Genomic DNA, 21,908 nt, shown 5'->3' with positions numbered 1-21,908 from the left:
CCCAGGAAGACCTGGGCTGAGGTGGTGAGGCAAGACCTTCGTACATTGGGCCTCACCGAGGCGATGACTACTGACCAAGACCTTTGGAAATGTGCTGTGCGTGAGAAGACCCGGCAAGCCAAGTAAGATCGTTGCCAGTGCCCCTGGACTGGTTCTTGTGCGGGTGGCACATGAGATGCACCATTTTGAGCGTGACCGTTGCCAGTACCGCCTGACTGGCCTTCGTAGGATCTTTGAGCGAGATCGTTGCCAGTGCCCCTGGACTGGCTCTTGTGCGGGTGGCACATAAAATACACCATTTTGAGCGTGGCCGTTGCCAGTACCGCCTGACTGGCCTTCGTGCCAGTGGCACGTAAAAGCACCCACTACACTCTCTGAGTAGTTGGCGTTAGGAAAGACATCCAGCTGTAGAAACTCTGCCAAATCAGATTGGAGCCTGGTGTTGCCATCCGGTTTCACCAGTCCTCAGTGAAATCGTCCAACCCATGCTAGCATGGAAAGTGGACGTTAAACGATGATGATGATGACATTTATAATTGTATTTTCCATATACATAGATTCAAGAAACCTTTTGGATTCAAAGAATCTATGATTTTCTTCCTTTCAAATCAAGGGGTAACATCGGTGTAAATAAATATATGTTGGGGTAAATGGTTAAAAAAATTTTCTGACTCCCTACTTTAACATGCCACTGGCATGGGTCTCTTTGACATATTGCCAGCATGGTTGCCTTTAATGTGTCACTAGCACAGGCACTTTTAACATATCAGTTCACAGGTGCCTTTAACATGTCACCAGCATAGGTGCCACTAATGTGTTACCAGCATGGATGCCTCTCTTGTGCCACTAACACAGGTGCCTTTAATGTACCACTAGCATGGGTGCCTTTAATGTGTCACCAGCACAAGTGCTATTAATGTGTCACTGGCACAAGTGCTATTAATGTGTCGCTGGCACAGGTGCCACTAATGTGTCCCCAGTACAGATGCCTTGAACGTGTCACCAGATAAAGTGCCTTTAATGTGTCACCAGCACAGGTGCTATTAATGTGTTACTAGCACAGGTGCCTTTAATGTGTCACCAGCACAGATGCCTTTAATGTGTCACCAGATCAAGTGCCTTTGATGTGTCACCAGCACAGGTACTATTAATGGGTCGCTGGCACATGTGCCTTTAATAAGTCACCAGCATGAGAGCTTTTAACATGTCACTGGCAAAGGTACCTTTAATGTGTCACCAGCATGAAGACGATGATACACCATATGCACACTTGTCACTGATTTATATTGTAACAGGAGGGTTTTTTCTTTTTGTTTTGGAACATAATTTGTTACATCAATAGTAAAAACGTTCATACAATACAATATATGGAAACATTAAGATGAAACAGTGTAATGTGACATGTAAGGAAAGTTTCTGCTAGGACCTCAACACAGGGGCTAGTTTTTTTTGATATACCAAGTAAATATTCAGGTGCTGTGGTGTGTCTTCTTCTTTGATAATCCTTGATTGAATATACAACAGAAAACAGAGGTCAGGAGAGTGTAACACCACTTGACCCCAAACACTCTAAATTCTGGTACTTGATTTGACTGTATTTAGAAGCCCTGCTCATGGAAAGTTCTAGTCAGGCCACCAAATTATTGCATGAATATTAGATAATATCTCGGTCATGTACATGCTCAAACTACGACTGAACTGTGGCTTTTGTATGTGGCAAAAGGCAGGATCAAATCCAGTGCTATGATATTAAAAGTGCATTACTGCAAACATTGTATAGAGAGGCAAAACAAACAAAACAAAACAAAAAAAAAACATGATATACATACATAGTAGACGCTTGGACTGGTTCTGACATGGTTTAAGTCTGTCTCATTGAAGGAAATGAAGTGTAACTGTGATACACCCGCAAGAAAACCTGTAACAAATCCAATATTATTGGTCACTATATATATGTGTATGTATGTATGTAAGTACATATGTATATATATGCATGTATATGTGTATGTTTCATTGCATAATGGCTACCTCTGATGAGTACAGAGTTACATAATCAGACTGTTACCTAACACTCTGTTGAACCCTTAATGCAAAACCAGTTTGGTAAGATCGGCAGTAATGGATATGTAATACTGTAAACTTCAATTAATATATATTCGACTACCATCCATGCAACATCTATATTCCTCCCTGTGCTTGTCAAATCTTATGTCCCTGCCATAAGGCTTTACTTCTACACACACCAGCTCAAATTAATTCATCCGTAGTCAAAAGACACCCATTGTTAATCTCCTGTTATTTGTATTTGTGTACCATTTCTCTGGGGGTTTCTTTCCGTCCTTGTTTTCGTATACATTCGCTGCTTTCTTCCAAGGAATCTAGTGCTCTTAGCTTAGTTTTTTCTTTGGGGCTGGCCAGATTGGAGCAATATCGAGAATAACCAGCCGAAATTGCAAAGATAATCTGGAACTCGACTGAGGAAAGAAAACTCCGAATGACTTGTCCTTGTTTTTTTTGTATCGTCTGTCTGGATGTTTTGTTGTCCCTTTTTTGTATCACCTGACTGTCTGGATGTTTTGCGTTCTTGTCCCATTTTGTATTTATATATATATATATATTTATATATATATATATATTTATATATATATATATATATTTATATATATATATAGGGTTAGAAATGAGTACAGCAATGAATTCCGGGTAGAGGTAGGGGTCCACCAAGGTTCCGTCCTCAGCCCCCTCTTATTTATCATAGTCCTCCAGGCAATCACAGAGGAGTTCAAGACAGGTTGCCCCTGGGAGGTCCTCTATGCTGATGACCTTGCCCTAATTGCGGAGTCACTATCAGAACTAGAGGAGAAGTTTCAGGTGTGGAAGCAAGGTCTAGAATTGAAGCGCCTTAGAGTCAACCTAGCTAAAACCAAAATCCTCATAAGTAGGAAGGTAGATAAAACACAAACCCCTTCAGGTAGATGGCCCTGCTCAGTATGCAGTAAAGGAGTAGGTAGTAACTCTATAAGATGTACCCGGTGCAAGCTATGGACACACAAGAGGTGCAGCAACATCAAAGGCAGGTTAACTAGCAAGTTAGTTTTTGTTTGTGGCAGATGTTCAGGTGCAATAAAGACTGCAAACAAACAGGAAACAACTTCTATCTCATTCCAGGGTGAAAAACTAGAGGTAGTCGATAGCTTCCGCTATCTGGGTGACCAAGTTAGTAGTGGGGGTGGGTGCGCTGAAAGTGTAGCTGCTAGAATAAGAATAACCTGGGCAAAGTTTAGAGAGCTCTTACCCCTGCTGGCGACAAAGGGACTCTCACTCAGAGTAAAAGGCAGACTGTATGACGCATGCGTACGAACAACCATGCTACATAGCAGTGAAACATGGGCTGTAACTGCTGAGGACATACGTAAGCTCGCAAGGAATGTGTAATGTCAATGTGAATACCCGTCAGAGTGTAAGTATCTTGAGAGAAAAGCTGAACATTAGAAGCATCAGTTGTGGCATGCAAGAGAGACGATTGCGCTGGTATGGACATGTGGTGAGAATGGAGGAGGATAGCTGCGTGAAAAAGTGCCACACCCTAACAGTTGAGGGAACCCGTGGAAGAGGTAGGCCCAGGAAGACCTGGGCTGAGGTGGTGAGGCAAGACCTTCGTACATTGGGCCTCACCAAGGCGATGACTACTGACCGAGACCTTTGGAAATGTGCTGTGCGTGAGAAGACCCGGCAAGCCAAGTAAGATCGTTGCCAGTGCCCCTGGACTGGTTCTTGTGCGGGTGGCACATGAGATGCACCATTTTGAGCGTGGCCGTTGCCAGTACCGCCTGACTGGCTCCTGTAGGATTTTCGAGCGAGATCGTTGCCAGTGCCCCTGGACTGGCTTGTGCGGGTGGCACATAAAAGACACCATTTCGAGCGTGGCCGTTTTCGTGCGGGTGACACGTAAAAGCACCCACTACACTCTCTGAGTGGTTGGCGTTAGGAAGGGCATCCAGCTGTAGAAACTCTGCCAAATCAGACTGGAGCCTGGTGTTGCCATCCGGTTTCACCAGTCCTCAGTCAAATCGTCCAACCCATGCTAGCATGGAAAGCGGACGTTAAACGATGATGATGATGATGATGATATATATCGTCATCATCATCATATAGATATGTCTGTCTGTCTGTCTGCCAAAGCCACATCAGTTTACATGTAAACATACATACACCTGGTTGGACAACAATGGTAGTGTAGTGAAACTTTTCTCTCGGGCATTCAATCACAAATGATAACGAAGCGGCTAACATCTAGCCTTCGGCTGCCTTGGACCCTTGTGTCCACCACCCTGATTGGTTCTCATTTGCGCGGCAATCATCACCAGTTCTGTTTCGTGCCAGGGTGCATACAGTCCAATCGTGGCCTTCAGATAAGGTCACCTGAGAGAGAGTTTTTCTGCGTTTCCAGTGAGCCCTATTTCATCTATAAATAAGCCTGTTTGAACCCGTCAGTCGTCTTCGATTTCAGACCTCTCACAGGTCTGGTCGCTGACCACATACAGAACACAGCTCCAGCCAGTTTCCAGCGACAACGTCATCACCACCAAAGTACTGTCTACCACAATGTCGTCGCCAGCAACACCACTACGAGAGTACACACCAACATCAAACGCGGTTTCATCTCTACACTGTACTAGTGGATTATTTCCACCACGAAGTTAACAGTCGGAACTACACTGTGAGAATATTCTGCACCAGGTAACCGGTCTACAGCATCGACGCTCAACACACACAACATGTGACACCACAGCTCTGCTCTCTCGGCCACAACTTCCTGCATATGAACATTCTATCTCCTTGTGTAACTCTTATACGAACTGGTATTTCTCTATCTCCGTGTTTAGGACTTTCATAGTCTATGTTACAGACACTCTTTCAATGATCTGTGTTCCTCTCTCTCTCACACACACATATTGTACACACACTCTTGCTTATACGACAGTCCGTCATTTCATATTGTTGTATACATACTCTTGTACACGAAGGCCTGACTTATCTACTGTGTTATTTATATATGCCACATGCTCGCACACACAGACATTACAGTTTCACTATGTTAATAAACTTACTCTCTTTATATATCTAACGGTTGTGTCTGTCACTCTCTTGTTCCTTTTTACTGGCACTTGGCTCACATTCTCTCACGGCGAGCCTTCAATGTTATATATCATGTTTTGTGTCCGACCGCGCGACGCATTCAAAGGAGCCATTTTTCGTCTCGTCGCCATTCTCCTTTGGTTCTATTACAGTAGCAACATTTTGGCCACATTATCAGGGTCAAGAATTTCTGCAGGTCCAGTCTGACAGATAATGGACAAATGTGTAACGAAAATGAAGACAAAGAAACAACATCAAAGCCTGAGTGGGGAATCTCATAACAGAGTGTTTGACAACAGCATGAAACTCCATTTTGTGGCGAAAATATAGGCTGCTTCTGAGGCCTCGGAAAGGACCTTGACAGAATGAACAGCTGTAACACAAGGCAAGCGTGTGCCAATGAATAAACAGTTGTACTGAAGGCCCTGACTTTCAACCATGAATGGAAATATTCATTCATCTACCCATGTCTCCATTTAAATTAGGGATTCTCAACTGGGATCCGTATGGCCCTTGGCGAGTCCACATAAGATTTTCTTGTTAAAGTATGTGGTCAATACATTGGTTACACTTTTTAATACAATTCCTAATATTTAATTATAAAAATACAGTTGGATGGGATTTTTTTTTTAAATAGCGAGCAAAGGGTTGAGAACCACTGACCTAAAATGGCTGATCTAAATCTATCTACGTACCCATCTAATTATCTCTTTGTTCATTTTTATGAGTCCATCCATCTCTCTCTCTCTCTCTCTCTCTCACTCTCTTTCCATCCGTCTAATCATTCTACATGTAAACATACGTATGTCTGCGGTGGCGGGTGGGGGGTAAAAACAACAAAATATACTTAACTCAATGGAATGATGTGAGAAAAAAATGGAGGGAAAAGTCCAATCTAGAAATCGAAGGTATCGTCAGAAAGAGAGCAACGGCTGTTTACGTCCGTGTGTATATGAAAGCTATAAAAGATGATGTTAAGAAATGTAAACATAAAGATGTAAATAAATAAAACGAATTAAAAGTGCAGTTTGTTTACATGAGTTACTAAGCGACAACGTAGCTTTCTTAACCTCACACATGCTAAACTTGAAGAGTTCCACTTCCGTCTCTTCCCAGACTTTGCGACTTGGTTACCATAGAATCGGTAAATATTTCCATTGTGTGTAGTGTGACAGTTTTTGGAAAGTTGGTCGGTGGGTATTCTGCGACAGAATGTCTTGGAGAATACCTAAGGACCAAATAATGAAAGTAAATGTGTGAATTCCAATTAGGAAGACATTAATTAATGCTGAAAACGAGAGTTGCAGTTATCTTAAAGGTGAAAATATAAGCAAATTATAAACAACGTAATTTGTTTTTAAACATTCATTTGTTTATACTTTATAAAACTTAAACTTATAAAACTTGTATTTATAAAACATTTTGAGAAATATAAAGTAAAAGATGGACGTGTATTCGGTTTAACGACACAAGTATGTTTTATACCTGACTGTTTCAGGAAACTATTTTTTTTTTAATGCGATGTTCCACAAAAACCTTGAAGTTGGTATAAATTACGATTATATCAGAATTTCGAGAGTGGGGAGAAGATTATCGGATAATTCACACGGATCGAATGTGCTTCTTCGTAACTTTCAGAAAAATGTACGTTTTTTAATGAAACTTTCTAGAAATACTTTTCGGGTGGTGTAAAATTATGATCAGATTGGAATTTAATGTAAAAAAAAAAAAAAAAAAATGCTGGGTGCACACACAGATACATGCTGGTATATATCGCGTATTTATGCCTACAAAATGGAACTTGAAATTATAAAAAAATTGATATATGTTATTATGTATGTGTTCGCCCACCTCTCTCTCCATTAAATTCCAGTATAATCGTTATCTACATCATCTGACAAAGTTGGGTACGGGACATACACGTTTAGGTATGTCTAAATTTGTAGGGGCTATACGGTTATAACGACCTCCAGTACAAATCAGAAGGGACTACCACATAGAAACAATATTCTATATCCTCCTAATTTACAAATAGAGTTGCGTTTGTTATCTTTATCTGGGTCTCACTTCATTTTCTTTCGTGTCGTCGTTAGTCCGACAAATAAATAATCATTTTTACATTAGTGGCTATTAAAGTTAATTAAACGATCAATATAAAGACTTTCACCCGGGATCAAAAAAAAACATTATCCAGCCTGGTGGGTGTTAACAAGTGTGTGGAAAACGAATATGGAAAAAAATGCGCGCTGACGACCCGAGAGGGGTGGAGCTTTCGGAAAATTCACAAGATCCTATTTCTCCGTCTTAACTTCAGGTAAAATGGATATTACCATAACAAATGCTTCTGTGTGTTACTGGGAAATTTATAGAGAGTGAAGAAAAGCTTCTAAGCAAACATCTCTAGACTTGTTTTTTAAGAAATCTAGAAATCCGTCTACGAGTGCCTATGAATCGGCGATCGCGTCTACAAGTGATGGCGGGTGCGAGTAAAAGTGATTCAGAAAACGATTATAATAATAATATTTTTTATTATAAAGGATCTTGACATTTTTTTTACTTTCCATAAAATATTCTTTACATTCTACTGTTGTTTTATTGCCATTTATTTACGAGTATTATAAATTTTATAAGTAACATATTTTTCTGGGAACGAATTACGAGTTATAACATTGCTACTACGAGTAACTATTGCTCTGCTTTATGAGTTTTCGCTTTACGAATGGTCTCTCGGATCAAATTAATTCCTATATCGAGGCATTATTGTCCTAATTAAACTGAATTTAATGTTTTATAAGATTTTATAAACAATAAATGATGGAATTCCGGTTGAAGCACCCCATATAACCTCTTTTACTTATTTCAGTCATTTGACTGTGGCCATGCTGGAGCACCGCCTTTAGTCGAGTAAATCGACCCCAGGACTTATTCTTTGTAAGCCTAGTACTTATTCTATCGGCCCCTTTTGCCGAACCTCTAAGTTACGGGGACGTAAACACACCAGCATCGGTTGTCAAGCGATGTCGGGAGGGCCAAACATAGACACACAAACACACACACATATATATATATATATATATATATATATATATATATATATATATATATATACGACGGGCTTCTTTCAGTTTCCGTCTACCAAATCCACTCACAAGGCTTTGGTCGGCCCGAGGCTACGGTAGAAGACACTTGCCAAGGTACCACGCAGTGGGACTGAACCCGGAGCCGTGTTGTTTGTAAGCAAGCTACTTATCACACAGCCACTCCTACGCCTATAAATTTTGGGGCCAGTCGATTAGATCGACCCCAATATGCAACTGGTACTTAATTTATCGACCCCGAAAGGATAAAAGGCAAAGTCGACCTCGGCGGAATTTGAACTCAGAACGTATTGACAGACGAAATACCGTTAAGCATTTCGCCCCATGTGCTAACCACTCTGTCAGTTCGCCGCCTTAAATCCTTTTTTAATTTTTTGGAATTTTCAGAAAAGTTTTGCGATTTTGTTTTCTCCACATGGAAATTCATACGATTATCCCCTTTTGCTGCCCTCTCTCTGTCTATCTGTCCCCACCTCTCTCTCCCTCTCTCTCTCTCTCTCTCTCTCTCTCTCTCAGTATCAGCAGTGCTGTGAGAATGTTATAATGGCACATAAAAAACAGTCGTCACTCATGAGCGAATGTGACTTGGTATTTTGACAAATCTCATGGTAATTGTTTTAGGTGGACATAGACACCCTCTCAGACCGCTAACTCTTGACCTGATAAAACACAGGAGATGTGACAGCTGGAGAAGAGGACTGCACTAGGCCGGCACTGGGCCAACAGAGCAACACGGAATAGTGTGCTTTACTCTAGATCAGTGCCCCACAAACTTTTTTTTACACTTGTATTCTTTTCAAAATTTGGCGACACACCTGAACTAAAAATATAACTAAAAGTATTCTTTTACTTGTTGCAGTTATTTGACTGCAGCCATGCTGGAGCACTGCTTTTAGTCAAACATATTGACCCCAGGGCTTATTCTTTGTAAGCCGAGTACTTATTCTATCGGTTTCTTTTGCCAAACCATTAAGTTACGGGGACGTAAACACACCAACACCGGTTGTCAAGCAGTGGTAGGGGACAAACACAGCCACACACATATATATGGCAGGCTTCTTCCAGTTTCCATCTACCAACTTCACTCACAAGGCTTTGGTTGGCCTGTGGCTATAGTAGAAGACACTAGCCTAAAGTGCCATACAGTGGGACTGAACCCAGAACCAGGTGAAAGGGAAGCAAGCTTCTTACCACACAGCCACGCCTGTGCCTATACACACATGCATACACACACCATCATCTTCATCTATATATATGTATGTATGTATGTGTATATATATATATATATATAATTCAAATTTACAGAAAACAAATGACGAAGACAGGTGAAGGAACAACAAGCAGATGTATTAGTTTGATGCACGGGAAGAATGGAAAAGTCTTTTATGTTTTGAGCCTAAGCTCTTTGACAGAAAAGATTGAGAGGTAAAAAAAATGGAGAAAGAAAAAAATGTGTAAGGATTAATGGTTCAATATGATATACAAGATCTGATCAATAAGTATCCGGACTGTTGCCATAGTAACGAAGCTAAAGCACACAGAGTGAAACTGCTCGGTAATGATTGACCTTGAGCTCTGCTGTGCATGTGCACCAAGTTTTAACATTCTAACTCACTTCCACTGTTTACAGCAGTGCTTGGAAGGAAGGTGTGTAGCATGTGATCGTTGCATTGACCATGACAGAGAAAGTTGTCATGGCAATACCTGCTCAGAGGCCTAGGCAAAGTCACAGAAGGTTTATGGAGAGGAGTGTATGAGCTGCACACAAGTGTACGAGTTTTTCAGATGTTTCCAAGATGGCTGAAAAAAAGTCGATATTGACAAACGTTACAGTGCAGTTCAGTTCATTATCACTGAAGGTTTGGGCATGAGACCCGTGTCTGCCAAGTTTGTGCCTGAACTGCTTTCAGCTGACCAAAAAGACACTTGGGTTTCAGTTGCACAAAATCTCCTTGATTGTGTCAAGAACAATGAAAACTTTTTGAAAACTTTGCATAAGCCTCGGAGCAGGTACCCATAAGCTTTTGGCAAAATTTGATGCAGATTCTCTGCTCAACTTTCTCTGTCATAGTCAATGCGATGATCACACACTACACACCTTCCTTCCAAGCACTGCTATAAACAGCGGATGTGAGCTAGAATGTTAAAACTTAGTGCGCTTACACAGCAGATCTCAAGGTCAATCTGTGCCATGCAGCTTCACTCTTCGTGGTTTAGCTTTGTTACTATAGCAACAGTCCGGATACTTATTGATCAGACCATATATATATAGGTTTGATAAGTGCTAACGTGCAAAACTCTCAGCACTTGAGTCACTCTGTTACATCTCCCAAATATTGCACTGTTGTACTCAAGAAGACCTGTCTACCACAGAAGAATTAATACTGGTGCTGGTGCCACATCAAAATCACTGGTGCTGGTGTCACATAACAAGTACTGGTGTCATATTAGAGGCACTGATGATGGTGCCACATAAAAGGCACATAGTATCTTCTGTGGAGTGGTTGGTGTTAAGAAGGGCACCCAGTCACAGAAACCATGCCAAAACAGACAATGGAGCTTGGTGTGGCCCCTGGCCTTACCATCTCTGACCAAACTGTCCAACCCATGCCAGCAGGGAAAGCAGATGTTAAATGATGATATATATATATAGGCATGTTTTTTTTTTTTTTTCTTTTTTGTTATGTTCTCAAATTTTAACTTTTCTTCATTTCTACTTGTTGCCTCCTCCTCCTCCTTGTCTTCTTTGTTTCTTTCACTTTCCTCTTACGCTTTTTGCTTCTCCTCTTTCTTGCCTTCTTTTCATTTTCTTTTCTTACTCTTCTTCCTCTTACTTTCTGTTTTCCTCCTTCCTCTTCTTCTTCACCTTCTACCCCTCTTTCCCCTCCATCTTCATTTCTTCTCCTTCCTTCCTTCCTTCTTCAATTCTTCTTCTTCTTCAGTTTTTTTGCTTTTGTTTACCTTTTCAGGTTCATCTTGCTGGTCTTGTTGCCAAAGTGACTTTAAGAAGGGAGAAGAACTGCTGACCCTCACCCAAGACAACATCCAACCAACCAACCAACCAACCAATCAGTCACCCTACAGAAATGCATTTGAATCAGTTACCCAAAGAATGTCTGCTAAAGATATTCCAATACCTGCCGTTAGTTGATGTTATCTTGGGGGTAAGGTCAACTTGTTCCGATTGGTACAAACTCAGTTTCAATGGCGTTCTCTGGAAAACGGTCAATCTCAACAATCGGAATATGGCGTCACGCATGAGTGATGGAAACTTTTTAAATCTACTTCGTTCTGTTTCAGAAAGTGTTGAAGAGATTATTTTTGGTTACAGTCCAACCATTTCAGAAGTTAGCATCCTTCACGAAGAAATTCAATGCCCTAATTTAGTCAGCATTGACTTACGTAGAATTACTGTTGATGCCAGTGTTCTAGAGACATTTCTCACAAAATATCCGAGAATGGAGAAGTTGTCTTTGGAATTAACACTAGCAGATAATTGCACTCAATTTTTAGAATTTTTCCAGAACCAGGACTTCTCTTGTTTAAAAACTCTTTCTATTATATTTAAACTTGAGGAGGACTGTGATAAGAATCTCCAAGAAGGCCAGGAATTTGAAGAGGTGCTATCTAAGTATCCAACACTGTGTAACTTGAACTCATTGTTGGTTGATGCCATTGTCCCCTGTACATCTTTACAGTGTTTGTCTATCAGGTTCAGCTATTTATCAGATGAAACCTTGTATAAAATTCTCTCTGCAACTAAGCAATTGACACACCTTAACATTGCTGATTGCAGGTATGTAACCGGCAAAGCGTTAAATGCACTCACACTTGACAGTGGACTTGTTAATTTAAACATGGATGACACCTGTGTAACGGACGATGCCATTAAAGTAACGGCCGAGAGATGTCACCGACTGCGGTCTGTCTCATTGGAAAATTGTCTGTGCATAACAGATAAAGGGGTTAGTGTTTTGGCACAAAACTGTCCCTGTATCACAGATTTCTCTCTCAACCACAGAATTTTTAATGAAAACACATTTGATGATTTAACTGGTGGATCAAACAAACAGTCAATACGCCAAGATTTTGAGAAAATGAGTGTGAAACCCTTTTTAAGTGTGACCAATGTTAGTATCATGTCTCTGGTCAACTATTGTCACAACTTGAGTAAACTCGGTCTTGCTGGTTGCATGGCCCTCACTGACCAGGCAGTCGAACAGATAGCCTGTTCTTGTCCTTATCTAACCCTGTTAAACCTATCTGCATGTATGCAGGTGTCTGATCGCTCTATTGAGTTGGTCTTTCAGAAGTGTCAATTCCTGGAAATACTTTTCCTTAGAAACTGCATCAATGTTACCAAATTGACTTTCCCTGGCACCAAAACCAGAATTTATTCAAATGAATGCAATGTCTCAAAGGATGCTCAGAATGTGACTGATTCTTGTGATAACATGACCAGAAGTTGTGAACCAGTAGTTGAAGCAGCCGAGAAAATACCTGACCAAGACAATGCCCATTGCCAATTGCATCAGCAATGTCTTTGTAAACAGGATTTTAAATTGACCATTTTGAATCTGAATTTCTGCACACAGATTTCAGACACATCACTCATGCAGATAGCACACAACTGTCCACGGCTGCACAAGTTATTCTTATGCAGTTGCATTCAGATCACTGACTCTGGCATTGGAGTGATTGCAAAGATGTGTCCCCTACTCAATACTTTGGACATTAGCGGTTGGTCAGTTTGTAATGGGGAACACATGCAACTGACCGACCACAGCCTGATGGAACTCTCTGTCCATAGTCAGTACCTGTCGTGTCTGGTTGTCGTTCGATGCATGAACATCACAGTAAAGGGCGTCTGTGCTATTCTCTCTAAGTGCAGCAAATTGCGCAAGGTTTGTATCAGCACTGGTGTGCACTTCAGAGTTAGCAGCGTCGCTTTGCACACCAGTTTGCAGAAAATCGAAGCTTACACTTCCCTGAAGAATTACAAAGATTCAAACCAAGATAACTTCATCGTTCTTGATTTGTACCCTTATAACAAGAGGTTACTTTAGATACCCCTGTTGATCAATATCTACCCCAATGTACACTCCCAGCTGTAGCCACCTTGCCTGCAAATCTTCAGATGTGGCTAGCACATCCATTCAGCCCATAGTGGTTTAGTGTCAATTGTACCTCACAGGGCTGTCTATATCTCCCAGAGCTTTTGAGAAAGTTTCACCACATCATGGAACTGCTATACCACCTTACCACACTTCTTTATACCTCACTCTGTAACTAACATTGAAGCACAACACCATAACAATATCCCACCACTCAAACACACCACAGAGCTCCTTATTTCCTGTTTTCTCTGCTTGTGGCAGAATGCTCACCAACATAAGACAGTTGCCTCTATAGTATGAATTTATATTATTGGACATATCATGATAGTTTTATCAGCCATACTGTTTCCAGCTTAAGGCATGCTGGAAACAGGTATTAATTTTGGAGTTTTCTTTCTAGATTAATTGCTTTCACTGCAGCTAAGTAGCTCACTCTACCCTTACAGAAATATATCAATCCCATTGATGGGACCCTTCCTGGTACCACCATTCAAGGTCTGAGTGGACCAGGGAGTGATGGTAACTCCATGCTCCCCACAACTCAAGAACTCCCAAACGGGAGCTTTACTCTTATATGCTGGCTTGGGACATGTTGGAAAAAGGTATTAATTTTGGAGTTTTCCTTCTAGATTAATTGCTTCCACTACATCAAAAGAGCACAGTCTACCCTTACAAAAATATATTCAACCTATAGACAGGATGCTAACAGGTACTACCATTCTGGGTTTGAACAGATCTGGGAGTAATGGTAACAAAGCAGTGACTCCACATTTCCCAGAACTCCAGACCTGAAGCCTTGTTCTTAATATGCCAGCTTAGGGCATGTTGGAAGTGGGTGTTAATTTTGGAGTTTTCTTTCATCACAGCTAAGGAGCTCAATCTAACCTAACAAAAATCTATTCAATGGGATACTGAAAGGTACTACCGTTCCCAGTCATAAAGGACCTAGGAGTAATACTAATTAAGGGATGACTCCATGCTCCTCACAACACCAGAACTATCTAACCAGAGTCTCACCACCAGATATAGTTTAATGTCATACTCAGGACAAGCCTCTTTTACCTTTGGGAGATCCATTTAACCCCTAGGTGTGACCCCGACAGGTACTACTGTTCCAGGTCTGAATGGATCTGGCCCTAACGGTAATTAAGGGGTGACTTTACACTCCCCAGAACTTCAGAATTCCCAAACTGGAACCTCCCCACCACATGTAGTTTAATTTCATACCCAGAACAAACCTCTTTTACTCCTTTGAAATTTATTTAATTCATAGATGGGACCCTGATGAGTACTACCATTCTATGTCAAAAAGGATCAGGGAGTACTGGTAATTAACCCCTTTGATATCAACCCACCCAAGTTCACCCTTGCTTCTGTGATACAAACTTACCATTTTAAGGGGATCTAAATAAAAATCTCCCATGAAGCTTCTATATTAATTTATGCCCCAATTATCAGCTTTGTAATGATGAAGATGTTTTAGTAAATTCTTAATTATTTTCAAAATTAATTAAATTAAAGAAGGTGCCCCTATTCAAAATCTTGTACACCCAGTCATAAGAAATACATTTAATGCCACCCGAGTGGGCATAGATTAAGTGTGAAATGGACTATATACCTCTTAACTCCCTAACATACTGCTGGTGATACAATTGACTCTGCCCCTTTCAACCTTACAAAATTTAGCTTTTTGCCTATGCAAAATAAGTAGTATTATTCTTTTTAACTCAGGTTTTTGTTGAAACTCCTGGAGTCTTGCATGCGTAGTGAGCTTGCTGCCTGCAGCCTACGGTATGATGCTATCAACTAATTAATACTTTCCTTATTATTATTATTGTTGTTGTTGTTATTAAGGTGGCTAGCTGGCAGCATCGTTAGCACGCTGGGCGAAATGCTTAACAGTATTTCGTCTGCCACTACGTTCTGAGTTCAAATTCCACTAAGCTTGACTTTGCCTTTCGTCCTTTTGAGATCTTTAAATTAAGTACCAGTGAAACACTGGGGTCAATGTAATCCCAAAATTTCAAGCCTTGTGCCTATAGTAAAAAGGATTGTTATTATTATTATTATTGTTGTTGTTGTTGTTAAGGCGGCTAGCTACCAGATTTGTTAGCTTCACAGCATTTCGTCCATCTTTACGATCTGAGTTCAAATTCCGCCAAGGTTGACTTTGCCTTTCATTCTTTCAGAGTCGGTAAAATAAGTACCAGCTTAATACTGGGGTGGATTTAATCGACTAGCTCCCCTCCCATCACATTTCAGACCTTGTGCCTATAGTAGAACGGATTATTATTGTAATTAAGGTGTCAAGCTGGCAGAATCGTTAGCATGCTGGGCAAAATGCTTAGTGGCATTTCGTCTGTCTTTACATTCTGAGTTCAAATTCCACTGAGGTTGACTTTGCCTTTCATCTTTTCGAGGTCTATAAATTAAGTACCAGTTGTGTACTGGGGGTCGATCTAATCGACTGGCCCCCTCACCTGAAATTGCTACCCTTCAGGCAAAACTTGAAACCAAATTCCACCAAGGTTGACTTTGCTTTTCACCCTTTGGGGCTGATAAAATAAGTACCAGCTGAATACTGGGGTCGATGTAATTGACTCATCCTCTCCCTCTAAATTGCTGCCCTTGTAGAAAAATTTAGAATTATTATTATTATTATAAGATTTTGTCCTGCTGCTTTTTTTCCAGTATATTTCATGAAGTGTGTTTAGGGTTCACTCCTTACTGACCCTTACAGTTGAACCAGTGACCTTTTATTGATTCATCACGAAGGGTCATAAGAGGCACATTTTTGTTCAAAATGCCTCAGAAAAAAAGAAATCAAAATGTAAAAATCAAAAGAGGAGACATTTTTAATATTTATTTATGTTTATTTATATATTATTTATATTTATTTATTTATTATATATATTTATATATTATTTATATATATTTATTTATTTATGTTTATTTATATATTATTTATATTTATTTATTTATTATATATATTTATATATTATTTATATTTATTTATTTATTTATGTTTATTTATATATTATTTATATTTATTTATTATATATATTTATATATTATTTATATTTATTTATTATATATATTTATATATTATTTATATTTATTTATTTATTATATATATTTATATATTTATATTTATTTATTTATTTATGTTTATTTATATATTATTTATATTTATTTATTATATATATTTATATATTATTTATATTTATTTATTATATATATTTATATATTATTTATATTTATTTATTATATATATTTATATATTATTTATATTTATTTATTTATTATATATATTTATATATTATTTATATTTATTTATTTATTATATATATTTATATTTATTTATTTATTTATGTTTATTTATATATTATTTATATTTATTTATTTATTTATGTTTATTTATATATTATTTATTTATTTATTTATTATATATATTTATATATTATTCATATTTATTTATTTATTATATATATTTATATATTATTTATATTTATTTATTTATTTATGTTTATTTATATATTATTTATTTATTATATATATTTATATATTATTTATATTTATTTATTTATGTTTATTTATATATTATTTATATTTATTTATTTATGTTTATTTATATATTATTTATATTTATTTATTTATTATATATATTTATATATTATTCATATTTATTTATTTATTATATATATTTATATATTATTTATTTATATTTATATATAATTTCGCTTCGTCAAATCTTCCCCTCGCTTTATTATGATTTTTTAATATTTTTATTTTTTAGAAAAATAAACGTTTATTTGTATAAAAGATATTTACACTGACTTATTTATTGCTGTTGTTGCTGTTATCATCATCATTGTTATTATTATTAAGGTGGTGAGCTGGCAGAATCGTTAGCATGCTTAATGAAATGCTTAACATTATGTCATATGTTGCTGCGTTCTGAGTTCAAATTTTGCTGAGGTCACCTTTGCCTTTCATCCTTTCGGGGTCGATTAAATAAGTACCAGTTACACACTGGAGGTCGATGTAATCAACTTAATCCCTTCCCCCAATTTTTGAGGCCTTGTGTTTCCAGTAGAAAGAACTATCATTATTATTGTTAATGATAATAATAAGGTGGTGAACTGGCAGAGTCGGTAGCATTCCAGGCAAAATGCTTAGCTGCATTTCATCCATCTTCTGAGTTCAAATTCTGCCAAGGTTGACTTTGCGTTTCATTCTTTCGGGGTCAATAAAATGAGTGCCAGTCAGGCACTGGGGTTGATGCAATCAACTAGCCCCCTCCCCCAAAATTCCAGGCCTTGTGCCTATAGCAGAAAGGATCATTATTATTAATTATTATTATTATTATTATTATTAAAGCAGCAAGCTGTCAGAATCATTAGCATGCTGGACAAAATAGTTAAAGGCATTTTATAAGCCTTTATGTTCCGAGTTCAAATTCCACCAATGTCAACTTTGCTTTTCATCTTTTGGGGGTCGACAAATGGGCACTGGGGCCAACGCAATTGACTGGCCTCCTTCTCAAAGTTTCAGGACCTTGTGCCTATAGTAAAAATTATTATTATTATTGTTATTATCATTATTATTATAAAGGCAGATAGGTGCCAGAGTCGTTAGCACGCAGGGTGAAAGGCTTAACAGCATTTCTTCTGGCCTTAGGTTCTGAGTTCAAATTCTGCCAAGGTTGACTTTGCCTTTCATCGTTTCGGGGTCGATGATTTAAGTACCAGTAACGCACTGGGGGTCGATATAATCGACTAGTCCCCAATCCATAAATTTCAGGGCCTTTGCCTATAGTAGAAATTTGGGTTTCCACTCACAATCGCGAGTTCATGGTTTCAATTCCTAGACTCGGTGAGGCATTGTATTCTTGAGCAAAACACTTCATCTCACGTTGCTCTGCATCCGTTCGACACCTGACGCGTGGCACACTGTGCACCCGTTCAAGCAGCGCCACGCACTAGTTAAGTGCTTCTCTTTACACCCCTGACATATATGAAAGGGAGGCAATTATTTCTTGTATACAAGAATTATTTCCCTTTTTTTGTATTTATATTCTGAAAGCTCGAAACAAATGACTATATATATAGATACATGGTTAGCGCGATGGGCAAGAGGCTTAGCGGCATTTCGTCAGTCTTTACGTTCTGAGTTCAAATTCCGTCGAAGTCGACTTCGCCGTTCATCCTTTCGGAATCAATAAAATGAATACCAGTTGAGGACTAGGGACCCAAACTTGGTGACCTTGTGCCAAAATTTGAAACCAATCATCATCATCATCATCGTTTAACGTCCGCTTTCCATGCTAGCATGGGTTGGACGATTTGACTGAGGACTGGTCAAACCGGATGGCTACGCCAGGCTCCAATCTAATTTAAACATATTATCCTTTATTTTGTCAAGCTTTCAGCAAAATAAGACCAAATAAATAAATAAATAGAAATAAGATAGACGGGAGATAACTCTTGTATACAACGTTTACCTCATCTTGAGATAAATAAATGTTTAATTATCTCAATGCTTAATCGAGATAATTAAGCATTGTAGCTTGTATACAAAGCTTATCTCTGAGGCCTCCCAGCCTCAGGACTGTGCAGTGTCATCATTCTCGACTGGCTTGGCAGCAACTGTCTGTACATCAGTGTTTCCTTGAGGTTTGACCTCCAAATCTGTGGGCCTCACAAATGCTACTGGGAATTCACTGTGGATTCTTTTAGGCGTCTACTCATTGTCATGCCATTATAGTACTGGCTACCTTCCATGCAATGTTGCTCTCAGCCTAGAGGCTGCAGCGTGAAGGTGCATAGCTCAGTGGTTAGAGCGTCGGGCTCACAATCGTGAGAGAGTTTGGTCCAATTCCCAAACCGGGCTGTGTGTTGTGTTCTTAGGCAAGACACTTTATTTCATGTTACTTGTGGAAAGATTCTAACTACCCCCATGTGGCCAAAAGTGGACTAACACTGCTTGGAATCGAACTCGGAATCTTGGGGTTAGTAGCCCACGCTCTTAACCACTACGCCGTGGGCAATTCTAGAGTGAATTTTAGGGCTTATAAATCTAATATTTTCTTATCCTACCTTAATACCGGTTCCCATATGTTGTTCATATCTGCACTCGGTCTGCATAGGAGGTGTTGTGTCCTAGCATATGTGCTTGTTCTTTTAGTTTTCGTATTTTCCAGTGGTGTTCTCTCTCTATTATTCTAACTTCATCCAACAGGAGGGGGTTCCGAGTTCGATTCCAAGCATTGACCAGAATAATAATAATAATAATAACAAAAAATACCTTTGGAGTGAGAACCCAGGTTCGAAATTTCCCGAAGACACCTGATGAAGGCTGGAGGGTATATCAGCCAAAACGTGTTAACAATAAACAAGATGAGGACAAATATCCATCAAATGTAAATAATGTATAATGTCCATGAATTTGTTGTTATACAATAAAATATAGGGGCAATAATAAGAGCCACAACAACATTTATGGCAAATAACAATTAATGTGAAACTGAAATGGGACAGATTAAGTCTACAACCAAAGGTAGCTAGAATTGTAATTAGATTTTTAGGCAAATAAATAATTTGGTAGATAGGTAGATTGTTGATAGATTATAGGCAAACTAGACAGATAGCTGGATTGGTTGTAGGGTAACTAGATAAACAGACAGCAGGGTTATTTGTCAGGTATTTAGACAGACTGGTAGAAAATTTGGTAGGCTGTGAGGTAGCAAAATAGAGAGATAGCTGGGTTGGTTGTAGGGTAAGTATTTAGTCAGTTAGGTAAATTGTAAGGTATCGAAGCAGATGGGTAGTTGTAGGATATCTTGATAAGCAGATAGTTGGGTAGACTGTAGAGTATTTAGACAGATTGGTAGATTGTAGAATAGCTACATAGGGAGATTATAGAGTATCTAGACAGATAGGTAGATAGCTTGGTTGATTGTAGTGTAAATAGTTAGACAAATTGTTAGGTAGATTGTAGAGTAGCTAGATAGGTAGATTGTAGGGTATCTAGGCAGATAGGCTGATAGCCAGGTAGTTGTAGGATATCTTCATAGACAGATAAGTGGGTTGGTTGTAGTGTTTTTAGACAGATAGGTAGATAGCTGGGTTGGTTCTTGGGTAACTAGATAGGTAGATTGTAGGGTATCTAAGCAGATAGGTCGATAGTTAGGTAGGTTGTAGGGTAAGTAGATAGACAGATAGTTAGGTAGATTGCAGAGTGACTAGATAGGGAGATTGTAGGGTACCTAGGCATTTAGGTAGAAAGCTGGGTTGGTTGTTTGGTAGCTAGAGAGATAGGTTGATAGATTGCAGGATGATTAGGTAAACAGACAAGTTGATAGCCGGGTAAGTTGTCAGGTAGCCTGATAGACAGATAGGTAAATAGCTAGATAGATAAGTAGATAATTATGCAAGTGTGAGTTTGTATTCATCTGTAAACAACTACCCAACATCCTATCGAGCAATCTACTTATCGTTTGACTACCACCACCACCACCACCACACCACTCTCTCCACCACTACCACCACTATTGCCATCACTACCACCATCACCACTACCACTACCACCACTATCACCATTGTCTTCAACACCACCCCTACTATCTCCTCCACAACCATCACCACCACCACTACCACTACCACTTACACTAAACCCTGCTAGTTAGAGCAATTAGCCAAGAAACACTTGACCATCAAGAAGTGCTCTCCGTTTTAATAAGGTCATCAGAGAATATGCTGGACATGCGGCCATTCTGTTTTTGGACAGATAGGTGTTGGTCCAGATTTGTCAAGACCTCTTCTATGCGTCTGAGGCTGTCCTCAAATTTACCCTCCTGCTTTGCGGTATTTGGTGGACGGTATGTTGAGCATACAACTACAACAATTTGTTTTATGTGTACTATTAAAGTATCACAGACGGAGTTTGAGTGTGATAGGAGTAGTAGGGGTGTGACATCTTCTCGGATGTACATTGCAATTCCTCCATGACTTCTATCCCTTCTGTCTGTTTGGAGTACGACATACTCTGGTATGTTTATCTCCGCATCTGCTATATTAGATGTTAGATGCGTTTCGGTAAGCACCATGCATATTGCTTGATTGCATGTAACTAGGCCTTTCAGGTATAGAAACTTGTCTTTGCCGCCTGTTCGTAATAGGCCCCGGATATTCAGTAGGAATATGGGTGTGATATCTGTGCAGGGGTTCCTGGTGTTAGTGGTGGCCATCCCTGATCCATCGTCTGTGGTGGTCTTGGATAGTGGTTTGTGTGGTGTTGACTCTGTACCCTCTGTATCCATGTTAGTTGATGCACCATTTTCTGGGCCATGCTTAAAAAAGCTTGCTGCTCAGCTACTGCAGTTCGCACAGCCTCTGCATACAGCCTTTTGTTGGGAGCAGAAGGAATATGTGGACTTCTCTCTTTGAGAGACCTGTTGGTGTGTGTATATATTCTTCGTAAGCCTAGTACTTATGCTATCGGTCTCTTATTGCCGAACCGCTAAGTTACGGGGACGTAAACACACCAGCATTGG

General features: G+C 39.2%; 2 protein-coding genes across 4 annotated transcripts in view; one reads left to right on the top strand and one right to left on the bottom strand.

Moving 5' to 3' along the window:
- Positions 1-6,128, bottom strand: part of LOC106868914 (deleted in lung and esophageal cancer protein 1) — a 128,196-nt gene extending 122,068 nt beyond the window's left edge. The window contains exons 1-2 of the mRNA XM_089343358.1: positions 5,992-6,128; positions 1,830-1,918 (exon numbers count right to left, since the gene is read on the bottom strand). Of these exons, the coding sequence (XP_089199484.1) occupies positions 1,830-1,858 (29 nt within the window). The 5' untranslated portion in view covers positions 1,859-1,918; positions 5,992-6,128. The remainder of the gene's footprint in view (positions 1-1,829; positions 1,919-5,991) is intronic.
- Positions 6,129-6,202: 74 nt separating this feature from the next.
- Positions 6,203-16,177, top strand: LOC106868912 (uncharacterized). 3 transcript variants are annotated; one of them, XM_014914372.3, is made up of 2 exons: positions 6,203-6,283; positions 11,207-16,177. In XM_014914372.3, the coding sequence occupies exon 2, from the start codon at positions 11,324-11,326 to the stop codon at positions 13,301-13,303; it is 1,980 nt and encodes a 659-aa protein (XP_014769858.2). In that variant the 5' UTR covers positions 6,203-6,283; positions 11,207-11,323; the 3' UTR covers positions 13,304-16,177. The 3 variants fall into 3 exon arrangements, with proteins under 3 accessions (XP_014769858.2, XP_014769860.2, XP_089199491.1); XM_014914374.3 differs by having other exon boundaries at positions 6,228-6,457; XM_089343365.1 differs by having other exon boundaries at positions 6,228-7,453.
- Positions 16,178-21,908: the final 5,731 nt, after the last annotated feature.

This window comes from Octopus bimaculoides, chromosome 27 (genome assembly GCF_046866305.1).
Source record: "Octopus bimaculoides isolate indiv1 chromosome 27, ASM4686630v1, whole genome shotgun sequence".
Classification (NCBI taxonomy): Eukaryota; Metazoa; Mollusca; class Cephalopoda; order Octopoda; family Octopodidae; genus Octopus; species Octopus bimaculoides.
This window is presented reverse-complemented; position numbering and strand designations above follow the sequence as displayed.

What these genes read in the sequence shown, in the direction of transcription:
- LOC106868912 (XM_014914372.3), top strand. Translation starts at nt 11,324, where the DNA reads ATGCATTTGAATCAGTTACCCAAAGAATGTCTGCTAAAGATATTCCAA.